Source organism: Nyctibius grandis, chromosome 1, assembly GCF_013368605.1.
Source record: "Nyctibius grandis isolate bNycGra1 chromosome 1, bNycGra1.pri, whole genome shotgun sequence".
In the NCBI taxonomy this organism is placed as follows: Eukaryota; Metazoa; Chordata; class Aves; order Nyctibiiformes; family Nyctibiidae; genus Nyctibius; species Nyctibius grandis.
In genome coordinates this window covers 33,680,603-33,692,630 of record NC_090658.1, presented here as the reverse complement: position 1 = coordinate 33,692,630, position 12,028 = coordinate 33,680,603, and the positions used below count along the sequence as shown (strand labels likewise).

The 12,028-nt window shown below is 34.8% G+C and overlaps 1 protein-coding gene across 1 annotated transcript in view; it reads right to left on the bottom strand.

The window, feature by feature from the left end:
* KIF6 (kinesin family member 6) overlaps positions 1–12,028 on the bottom strand; it is a 165,257-nt gene that overhangs the window by 143,543 nt on the left and 9,686 nt on the right. Inside the window, exon 4 of the mRNA XM_068400006.1 lies at positions 1,609–1,756. Within this exon, the coding sequence (XP_068256107.1) occupies positions 1,609–1,756 (148 nt within the window). The remainder of the gene's footprint in view (positions 1–1,608; positions 1,757–12,028) is intronic.

The following is a 12,028-nucleotide window of genomic DNA, read 5'->3' as shown; positions in this document are numbered from 1 at the left end:
ATATTTATATGAGTGTAGTGACTGCTTCTCCACTAGAAGTTTCAGATGTAAAGCACATGCAAAAACTGGTTTTCAGAATACAGTTTACTACCTTTGAAAGTGTTTTTCTGGTCACTGTTAACTAGGGTTTAGGTACTGATACTGTTTTAAAAAAAGACCAAAGAATTTTTTTTTTCTTTTTTTCTTCATGTCTCCATTTAGCCCGCACCTAGGGCTAAAAAATAACCAGTTGTTCTACCACCCAAGATCCCTCCCCAGTCGACAAAGGGAATTAGGAAAAGGAGGAAGACTTGTGGGTTGAAATTTAAACAGATTTAATAAAATAAGGAAACCAATATCAATACTAATGCTAATACAAAATACACAAAGTTATACTTAGCCTATATAATAGGGATGAAACACTCCAGGGATGGCAACCATTGAAGAGGGAGAGAGAGCAGAGACAATCAGAGCAGAGAGAGGGAAAAAAACCCACCATCTGCAGCAGGCTTTCCAATTTATAGTGAACGTGACATTTATGTTATAGAATACACCTGTGGGCCAGCCTGGGTCAGCTGCCCTGGCTAACTGCTAACGGCCTTGATCACCATGGCTGGGCACAAACTAAAACAAAATGTAACAGAAAAGAGATTCTATAATTTTATCCCAGTGAAACCAGGATACTTCATTTTGGAAAGAATGCATTAAGAAGAATTAATAACAGCAGTAATAATAATAAACATTTGTGACATTTTACTATTTACATCTGTACTTGTTCGTATATTATACACGCGTTAAGAAATTTGGTTAAAAACTTTTCTATCCAACTACATTCGGTGAATCAGACTTTTATTACTAATTCCATACACACACAAAAACATTCCATACAAGTGGATAATTGCAAGTTAAAAGGAAAACAGTAGAGAAGGAAAATAAATATGTATATCTATTTTCTTTCAAATACTTAAAGAATTTGTATTATTGACTTTAAAAATTGCTTTTCATCATACTTGGGCATATTTAGCATTATCATTCTATAATATATTCTAGCTAATAAGTAACATTAGGTAAAATAAAGGCATTAAGTAAAATAAATAGCTAAATATTTAAAAATGCTTAATATTCATTTTACTATTTTATGGATTGTTTATTTTTTTTTGAGCATCAGTCAAGCACAAAGAAATTAGGTAACTTATGAAAAGTGAAAGCAATGTTCCATCTTTTATACAACATTGTTGGTTTACATAAGAATCAGAGCAATTTTTGTATGAGATGTGTTTGATGCAATGCATACAATACAAAACCAGAGTGGAGCTAACATAAGTGTTAAGGAAAACCAATTACATGATCTGAATCTATGTTGCACCAGCTGAAAATAGCATGGTTTTTAAAACTACAAAAAAACCCCTCCAATAATGTCCATTATTTTCAGTCTATTGCAACAAACCAGGTAAGCCAAACTATTAGCAATGTATTCTTGCATAAGGTATCATGTCAAGTTAGGTATTTTCTTCAGCATTAATTTTAGGGCTTCCTCTAATACAGACAGCCTTAAAGACAGCCTTTTGCAATATAGTTGAGTATTTGTAAACCAGACATTAAAAATAAACAGAAAACAATGTCCCATACCTTCTGTAATTGATCAAAAATATAAGATATAGTCCTGGGAATGATGCCTCGATCACTGTAACGTTCTGCTCCTCCTGCGATGGTAAAAGTTTTGCCGCTACCTGTCTGACCATATGCAAAGATAGTACCATTATATCCTGCCAAAACACTATAGAATGAAAAAAAAATGGGGAGATAATTAGTATATAAGGCATAACATATTTTCCATTATCAACTTTGTATAGAACCAAAATATAATTAACAGTAATTCTTAATTACATAGTAGCTGTCTTCAGTAGTACAAGAATACACTTCAAGATATGTATTCCAGATTCAATGGTATTTAAACTATCTAGAAGAACTTTTTGATGCCTTGACTTACTCCATTATTCAATATCATCAAAGTTGATCATATTTATTACTATTTACATTTATCTTTCTATACTTTTTTTTCTTTGGCTGATGATTTTTTTGCAAGGATGATATTTAGTCTCTTAAAAGATTGTAGAGGTCAGGAATTGTGACCATTAATACATTACAGCTAAAGAATCTAGAAATATTTCACATATGGCTTCATTAATTGCATCCAGAAAAGACTATCTTATGGTTAGAAACTCATGTAAGGATAGTTATACTAAGGGTCTTTTTTATTCTGAGAATACTACTGTACTAAACTATCAAACTACTCCTAGCTTGGATAAGGGTATGCAGGAGAACCTGTGCTTATATCAGTGTAGGAAAATCTTCATTTACTGTGAAAACACACAAAACCACATTGGCAAAAGCAAACTTTTCTGTTGGAGCTGTGTCTGTACAAGAAAATTCTGTGGAACAGCAATAGTAGCTATGCAATGGCATAGCTTGAAATGTCATTCCGACTCAATCACCTTTTTTTACACCTCTGTCTTGTACTTGCAGAAGTGCCTAACAACAGTCTAGTTCAAATATCTCTCTCCAATTCACTGCACTCTCACTGTTAACTTCCACCTGATTTCCACCAAACAGTAGATAAGCTTAGTGACAGTGGTTTAGCTGCACACCATGGAGGAAATGTGGGACTCAGCTGCAGCTGACAGAGCTCAGCAGCCAAGGCTGACTAAACAGAATTTTCAAGTTGTGACTCAATATATTTCAAGATTTTTGGTCCTGATTTTGTTCTACAGGAGAGGGCTTTAAATGAAATGAACAAAAAGCAGTCCCCTAAATTATGGTGATCTAGATTTCACTACTGATAAGTCAGTACAATTTGAAGGAACTACTTTCACATGCAAATATACCATTTTTTTTTTCTTATTAATATATGGCAAAATTTCTTGCACTACTTATGAAGAGAGTCATATTTTTCCCAAGAGAGACCCCTTTAGATGGGCTGATGTCGGAAATATAAATACAACATTTCATTTTTCCCTTAATATTAAAAGTAAAATTTCAGGTATCCAATACTTAAAAATTCAATTGATACTCACAGTTGACTATCATGCATTTCCTTTGTACAGCTCTGCCTCAAAAAATAAAAAACCTAAAAATCTATTTCTACATTTCGAATTCCATTTCCTGTTAACTATTGTGAACTGCTCTGAACCCGAAAAATATTTTAAGTGCTCTAAGGTTTTATGCTTCACACTGACCAGCTATAAACAATGAGGTAAAGATGATGGAGGACGTAATTATTTTGAATTTTCACTTGTCTGTAAAAGCAAGCAAAAACTTTAAAAAATTATCAAAAATTATTAGAATCACAAACTAAAGAGTGATGAAATCAGATACTGACGGTAATAGTCAGATGGCATATCAAACCAGAACTCATGAGAGTCTACAGTTGACAGGATATATGATAAAGAAATCAAATTACACTGTCAAGCTTTTTCCTTTCCTTTCTATGCAAAATGTTTCTTGGATTCATTCATCTCAAAATTGTTCTACCATAATTCCAACACCTCCTGACAAAATATACGAAGGGAGTATTTGAAAACTAATAAAGTAATCAAGTAAGAATTATTTTCTTGATACAACTTATCAGAAGCAAAATCTACTTTGCATTTGATTTACTATGCTTAAGGACCTACTAATTTTGCTAAAGAAAAGCTAAAATTATTCTTGTACATTTTGTTTATTGAAAAAGTGATAAATAAGGTAAGATTTTAAAAAACAAAAAGAGGGCAAACAACCCTTGCATAAGAGGAAAACCACCACGTATGGTTGCTGGTCTGGCGCCACAAGAGATACAATGGTTCTCCAACTTAATAAAGTTTATTTAAAGGCCTGAGCAGTTGCCAAATTGCTTATTTTAATCCATTACAGTAGGATGTCAGAGACAAAAACAGAAACATGTTGAAAGGAACTACAGTGAACATCTGCTCCCAAAGACAGAGTTCATATGGATTTTAGATTCCAGATGTTAAAAATCAAAACAATTATTATTATAAAACACCTCATTCATCTATCTTACGAATTTCTAGTGCCCACTGTCACAATATCTGAATGCTGAAGACAGTAATGACTTGTCAGAAGGCAGGGGGTATCAAAAGAAGCTCAGAAATGGCAGGTTCAAAATAAGCAAGGGGAAATGATTCTTCATGCAAAACGTAGTTAAGCTGTGAAACTCCTTGCAATGGGATGTTTTGGATGCTAAAAGTTCACACAGGCTTCAGTAGAGACTGGAATAATTCATGAAAAACAAATTTTCCCAGGGCTACTAAACACAGAGAAATCAGAAAGTCCCTAAACTACAAACAACTAGAGGCTAACAGAATACTTGGCGGAAGTAGCTCTACATGCTTACACTGTTGTTTTTTTTTTCATTTTTGGTTTTTTTTCTTTGTTTGTTTTTTTGTTTGTTTTTTTGGTTTTTTTTTTGTTTTTTTTTTGTTTTTTTTTTTGTTTTTTTCCCCCCGAGCATTGACTGTGAGAGACAACATACTGGACTAGACAGAACTTCGGTCTGACCCAATAGAGTTGCCCTTCTGTTTTTACATCTCTGCTCTTTGGCTCTTCTAGATCTAGCATTTTGGGTTGTTAAGTTTTCTTACTCCTTCTCTTCTTTAAAGTTGTTAAAGTTGTATATTTTCAATTACTGTGACATGGCTCCTGCAGAAAGGTGTGTTTTGCAACATGTCTAAAAAGTGGTAAAGGTGTGGCTGCAAACTATTAACCTGAGGTCCCTGTACTTCACAAAAAGCTGTAGATTAGGATCACCACACATGTAAACATGGATAAAATGTCACATACCACACACTATGAAACCAGCTACAAAAGTCAGTGAGTTTTCTTTGTGTTATTTGATTCACATATTTCTTATCTTTATTGCAGTGCATCAGCACAGCTCTGAACAGTTTTCCAGAAAACATTGAAAGTTCAGAAAATGTGAACATATCAATGTCAACAATGCATTCTCATAGTCCAGTGTAATTATAGATAACCACAGAATCACAGAATCAGCCAGGTTGGAAGAGACCTCAGGGATCATCAAGTCCAATTGTTGCCCTGACACCACCCTGTCAACTAGACCATGGCACTAAGTGCCATGTCCAGTCTTTTCTTAAAGACATCCAGAGATGGTGACTCCACCACCTCCCTGGGCAGCCCATTCCAATGTCTAATATTAATATCGCATTGCAAAATGCACTATGGAAGTGGTTATGATTCCACAGTTAAGTTCCACTTTAAAATCCAAGATGAAAGTCAATCTTCTTTTTTATATATGTGTGTATAATTACATATATAGTTACATCTTGTCCATATTTACAGCACTCATTTCTTTCATTCAGAGTATATCAAAACTAACAACAAAGTCAATTTAAGAAAAGCCTGCTTGAGGTGCTCAGGAAGTCTGTAAGGAAAGAGGACTACCAACAATATCAGTGAAACTGCTGGCAAGGCCTTCTAAGAGTGAAGCACAACCCCACAAAGAAGGATGGAGAATAAATTCCCTTTCTAAGTCTAAGAAGAAAACCACTTTTATAAAAGACAAAGGACTAGGACTTTAAGCAGGACTGATGGAGCTCCTTTGGCTTAGAAGCAATCTGAAGACTATGATCTTACCTCCTGAAAAGAGTAGATGGGAAGACACACTGAAAAGGAAAAGCCTCTATTGTATCAGCTTGTTCTGAATTAAACTTATGAACTAAACAGAACTAAAGCTTATGTGTACAAATATATGTTCATGAAAGAAAAAAATTCAAAACCGAAGATGTGTAACCACCCATCTGGGTATAATATTCTGAATATTAGTCAATGTCAGTTTTGAAAGTCTGTATGTAATAAAGTCTACATGGATTAAGTCATATAAAATCCATGCCTGATGTTACTAATTCACACTTCTTTTAAGGAACTTCTCTTGGAATCAACGGGAATACAGGATGTTGTAGCAATGAGGCTTGTGAAGAAACTATTATCATAGCAATTACTTGCTAAAGAGCTACTTTGTTTTCTTTCCACTTCTAAGAACTTCAAGTCAAAAATAAATATCAAACTTTAGCAATCTAATTTTAGTTCCAAGGGGCTTTACACTGAAATGGTAACAAAATATGTAGGTGGACCAATACCTAATCAATCAATAAACCAATTAAACCAATATCTATTTACTAAATACTCAGGAAGTTTAAGGTATATACTTACTTACTGTTTTCAACCCAAGATGGACAATACCTTTAGGAAAATAAAAACATAGAAAGCTTCATAACCCTTTAGCCACCCATAAAACGTTATTTAAAAAAACAACAACAAACTACACAGCAGAATTACCCTTGACAAAGTGAAGGGTGTCTCAGATGCAGAGTTAGCATAGTAAGCAGAAAATGTATACATTCTCCCTTTCATCGTAAAATGTAGTCACAACAGGTACTGTCTCTGTTTAGCCCGCACCCAGGGCTAAACAATAACCAGTTGTTCTATCACACAAGACCCCTCCCCAGCTGAGAAAGGGAATTGGGAAAAGAAGGGAGACTCGTGGGCTGAAATTTAAACAGATTTAATAAAATAAGAAAACCAATATCAATATTAATACAAAAAAGACACAAAGTCATACTCAGCCCACAGAGTGGTGACAAGTCACTCCAGGGACAGAAATCATTGAGGAGAAGGAGAAAGAAGGATATGATTAAAAAACAGAGCAAAGAGTCCCTCCCCCACCCCCCAGCAAGCTTTCCCATTTATAGTGAACCTGACATTAACGATATAGAACACACCTGTGGGCCAGCCTGGGTCAGCTGCCCTGGATTTAACTGCTAATGGCCCTGATCACCATACCACAGCCAGCCACAAACTGAAACAAAACCTAATAGAAAAGTGATTCTTTAAATTTTATTCCCATGAAACTGGACAGGTACCTAAAAAAGTTGGCATCACCAACTATGAGATGAAAAGAAGAGTGTATTTTCTAAACAGCATCCACCAAAAGGATCCTTGAAGATTCTCATCTGCAAACTAAAGCTGTTCCTAAGAGTAGTGGAACTAATTCTCTACTGGGAAAGGCAGTAGAGAATCAGCAGCTCTTTTCTGCCTATTCTGCAAAATCTCCTTTGGAAGATTGTCAGTTCACCCAGGCAAAGTCTGCATCTTTACTTGTCAAATTCTCTGATCAAAAATCCCAAACCCTTGTTAAACTTGGTATTTTAAAGTACACAGGTTGACATGGTTATTGATGGTAGTCTTGTGAAGACTTTAAAATATACATACATATAAATCATACACTAAAGGGATATTTTCAGTCGTGCCTCCTCGGTGTTATCAGAATATCCAGAACTTCACATTTTGCTGTTCTCCCAAGAAGCTGAGTTTCAGCATGGTTAAGCAGACATTTTGTTGAATAAATTCTCTCTTTACTACTTCAAACAAAACACATCAAAGACACATAATCCAAGGAGAAGCTTTGCTGAAAGAATCTTTCATGAACTTATGCAAAGTTATATCACTCCCTGTTCAGAAGTTCATGGACTACTTCCAGACAGAATAGCTAAAATGTTGCTGGAGAAATCTGTCTCTGATATATTTTAGCAGAGTTACTCCTGTTATGATTGTCAGAGTTCCTGGAGGGCCGCCTTTTTTAAAAACTATAAAGCCTACTACAGAGAAAAATAAGTTTTTAAAATACAATGGCTAAAACTTGTCCAAATTTGTACATTTGTTTCAATGTGTTAGTAAATTTGGAGAGTTTATTTTCTTTACACGCTAAAACATGCAGGCATATATTTGTAACACTTTGTGATGGACTTAGCTCTTACAAAAAGAAGAGAAAGTGCTATTCATCACAAGCCACATAAAGCAAACCTTACATAGTAAAATGCGTATCAATTTTACACACAAAAATATTTAGGGTTAGCTTTAAACCAAATACAGAAAAATAGATATAAAAATGTCAGTTTTCAACAAATAATTTGTTGTTTCAGCTTTGCTTCTACTGCTTTACAACCAGGTATGCCATGTTCCTATTTGGAAAATATGGGCCAACTTAAATGTGTAAAGGAAAAACCTAAGTTGTCATGTGCATGAGCAGTAAGTGCGACATGTTGGACTTCATACCTGTGAACGACAAAATCCATTGAATATGGACAAGTGTCATTGACCTGAATTTCTACAAGTAAAGACATCTCAAAAAAATTGCCCAAGTCCTCAAATTCTGTGAAGACAAGCTTTCCAGAAAAAGATGACATTCCTGGGAAAACAGACATATAGTAGTTCTGCAAACAATCATATTTCAATCTCATTTAATATACTGAGCTGTCTTCACATCCTGTTATTAACATGTAGGAGATCTTGGTTACATGACTGCCAAGAAAGGCCCAAAAAGGTCACACTCTGCAAATTCAAATGGATCAGAAGAACTGAACAAATTGAATCTTAGTATTTTAGATTTAACTCATGATGCCAGAATATTAGGATTTCCCAGATTTTGTGGCATATTTAATAATAGTGCCAGTACTTGGTAAATATATATATTTTTAATTGTATATCTATTTTTGTGTTTCAGTGAAAATGCGTCTGGTCAAACCATATGAAGATTCACATATCACAAAGCTGTATACAATGAAAAAATTGTAATGTTTGCTGGATATAGTAATTTGAAGTTGAAACATATATGTCTATGTGACTATATTTACATATGTATGCTGTATGTAAAGGTGAGTTGGATGATAAATTTTAGTCTTCTTGTTTTTAATGACTGTAAGAAAAGTCAATTTAAAGCAAAATTTTGGTGAGGAAACATCATGGTTACCTGCTAAGTATTCTGAATTAATCAACAAGTACTTATGTAATAAACAGCTGTTAGAAAAGTTGGTATCATTAAACAACCTAAAATTATACCATAAAGGTTTCCCCTGGTGGAAGTCAGAATAAGACAGAGGGGGGAAAAAAAAAAACTGAAAAGGAAAAATTCATAAACCAACAAGAAAATGTTAACAACAGCTAATATAAATTTTAATGAAATAATAACATTAATTGCAGGCAAACAACTCCTAATCAATGAATAAGTATTGTTTTATTACAGTCCTAAATCTTCTTATCCTTTCTATCTAATCTAATTAGATGCCCACTTCAAGATAATTTTAACACAGAAAAAGGCTAGATCTGTTCTTACATTTTTCTCAAAGAACTGAATGCTTTTTTTCTGGTTAAGCACTGAAAAAATATTGCTTGTTTTCAGAAACACAACAGCTTATGCTTGACCTTACAAAGTGAATCAGCAACATTTTTTAAACACAAAAAAAGTATTGAATACATCCTCTTTATTGCATAGAATTGAAAGCACACCTTTTCCAAGTGAGAGAGAGTTTGTGCACACAACTGACTAAGGAGATTAATTTGATCATACTGCTATATAAACCTAACCATATATTACGACAGCAACATAACTTAGCATGACGTGATGGGACAAACCAAAAATTTTCAAGTTTTTCCTCCTAGCTATGACACAGGCTACAAAAATATCTCCCCCAATGACAATCTTTGAGACAAATTCAATAGTTGCAGTATTTTTCTAACAAGAATATTGAAATAACCAGCAGAGGCTTAGAAAACACACTGAGAAAGAGTTCTCCACCTGCAAAGTATCATTAAGTAAGACCACGATCCAAATCTTATTCAAGTCAATGACCACCTTTCCAATAATCTCACTTAATTTTAGGTGGGATCCAAAGCATGGGACAATTTGATGCAGATTTTTTGCTGGTATAAATGCTTAAACGCACTACAGTATTTAAACATATCTGTCTGTATCAAATGTACTTCTAATACTTTATAAACTCCCAACATACATTCTACAAATTATTTTTTCCAATTAACTTGGAATACTCCTAATATTAATACTGCTCGTTTTGCAGAAGAGATGTAATAAAAAAGCAGCAAGCTGAAGTAAACAGTCCTTAATTAGCCCACTTTCAGCACAACCTTAAAACTGTTTCATAACCCAAGTACTGTTATACAAAAGTTTATGAATGATGATGCTCAGAAAATAAATTCTGGCTTTATGAAAAACGTTTTATAACATGTTTTCTCTTCTGCCCTTTGGACTTTGAGAAACTGGTTAAAAAAAATAAAAATCAACCCTTGATCAAAATAGCAAGAGTTCAATATTTTAAAAGTTCCGTTATCAGTGGTAAGACAGTAATAAAAAATTTCTCAGAATCCAGAGAAAAAAAGGTGTTAATAAGAAACGGTCATTACATATAAGGACTTAGCCAGTAACGCTGAGGAAGAATAAACAAATGCTGTAGCAGTGTAGCTGCAACTATCATGGTCTAAAAGTATAAGAAAAAACTGGTATTTAGAGAGAGGCAGCATCTTTTATTAAACTCACCAACATAACTGGGGGAAAACAAGACTGGGCTCAGAGCTTCAGTGGATTATTGGTTTTTTGGTTACATTAGAAAGACCCTGCCTCTTCCCTTATAATCTTGCTAAGCAAAAGCTGTCAGTACAACTTTGTATTAATTATCAGGCACAGGACAATTCTTTCTAGTATGGACTTATATATGATGGTAGTTAAAGGACAGCACGGCCATGTGGCTTTTTCCCCTCAAATTTTCTTACTCAGTTATCAGTTAACTTGCACTTTCTAACTTACTCATAATTAGTGGCTTTTAAAAACATTCACAGTGAGAAATTAACTTTTCATTTAAAAATTCATTTTAGATCCCTATCTAAATAAATGGCTCTTACAGAGTTGTGTACTGGCATTTTCAGTCACCCAACTGACTTGCCTCATGTCTGAAAGATGTCCAATTCCTAAATAAAGGGTGTGATACAGAAGTCTAACTCATGCAAGTAATTCTACTTAAATTGATAGATACGTTATGTTTACAACTGCTTAACATTCCTCAAGTGAGAAATTACTCAAGTGAGAGCTAGACAATTTATGGGTAGTTACTACAGTTTAAAATACCATTCAGTACTTTGTCCTTGAATATCTGAGACAATATAAATAGTGGTATAAAGCCCAGTGACAGCAGACAGAGGTTGAAAGCAGACTGAGGTTGTTTTATTGTGGTTGGTTTTTCTGACTACATTTTGTTTTAATTTCCAGTGAAGATCATCTGTTCTATTTAAAGTTTATGGACAAAGAACTTTTCATTTATTTCTGTGCTCATTGTTAATGAGACTTCAGGCAGGCTTGTGCCTAAGTATAACGAAGAACTTTGCTTCCTTCTGCTGCTACGCCGTTTTTGCTGAAGCAAACAGAACAGTTACTATCAAAATTTACAAAAAAAATAAAACAAACTCTCCCCCTTGGGTTCTGTGTCCAGTTTTGGACTCCCCAGTAGAAGAAGGATGCTATAAAGAAAGCGGAGTGAGCCTGACAGAAACAAGTTAGTTTGGGCTGGAGCATATCACACACAAGGGGAAGCCAAGGGAGCTGTTTTCTATCAACCTGGAGAAGAGGAAGCTACACATGTACCTAATTACCACCTTCCATTATGCAACGCATCATTAGAGAGATGGACTCAGACTCTTCTGAGAGGCTGATAGTGGCAGGACAAGAGGCAGGGGTCACAAGTTGCCAGAGGGAAAATTCTAAGTGGGTATAAGGAAAATGTTATTCACAGTGACAGTAGTTAGCCATGGAACAGGTGCCTAGATTGGTTGTGGGATCCCCATCTTTGGACATTTTCAAAGCTCTACTGGACAAGGGTCTGAGCAACCTGATCTAACCTTGAAGCTAGACCTGCTTTGCTCAGGAGGTTGGACCAGATGACCTACAGACATCCCTTCTCACTTAATTATTCTAATTTGTTAGCGGTAGGCATAATTAACATAGAATCATCAGCAGAAGGAGGAAAAAGTAAACAGCCCTTATCAGTCCCTGAAAACATGCCACGAACTGCTACAAACTCTTCTCTATTTCAGACTAGTCTCAATGCATCAGTTTTATAACCACCAATATGACTGTCTTCCTCAGGGAAGTCAGAATGCTCTTATTCCTTTTGTGTTACTCCAAACTTCATTA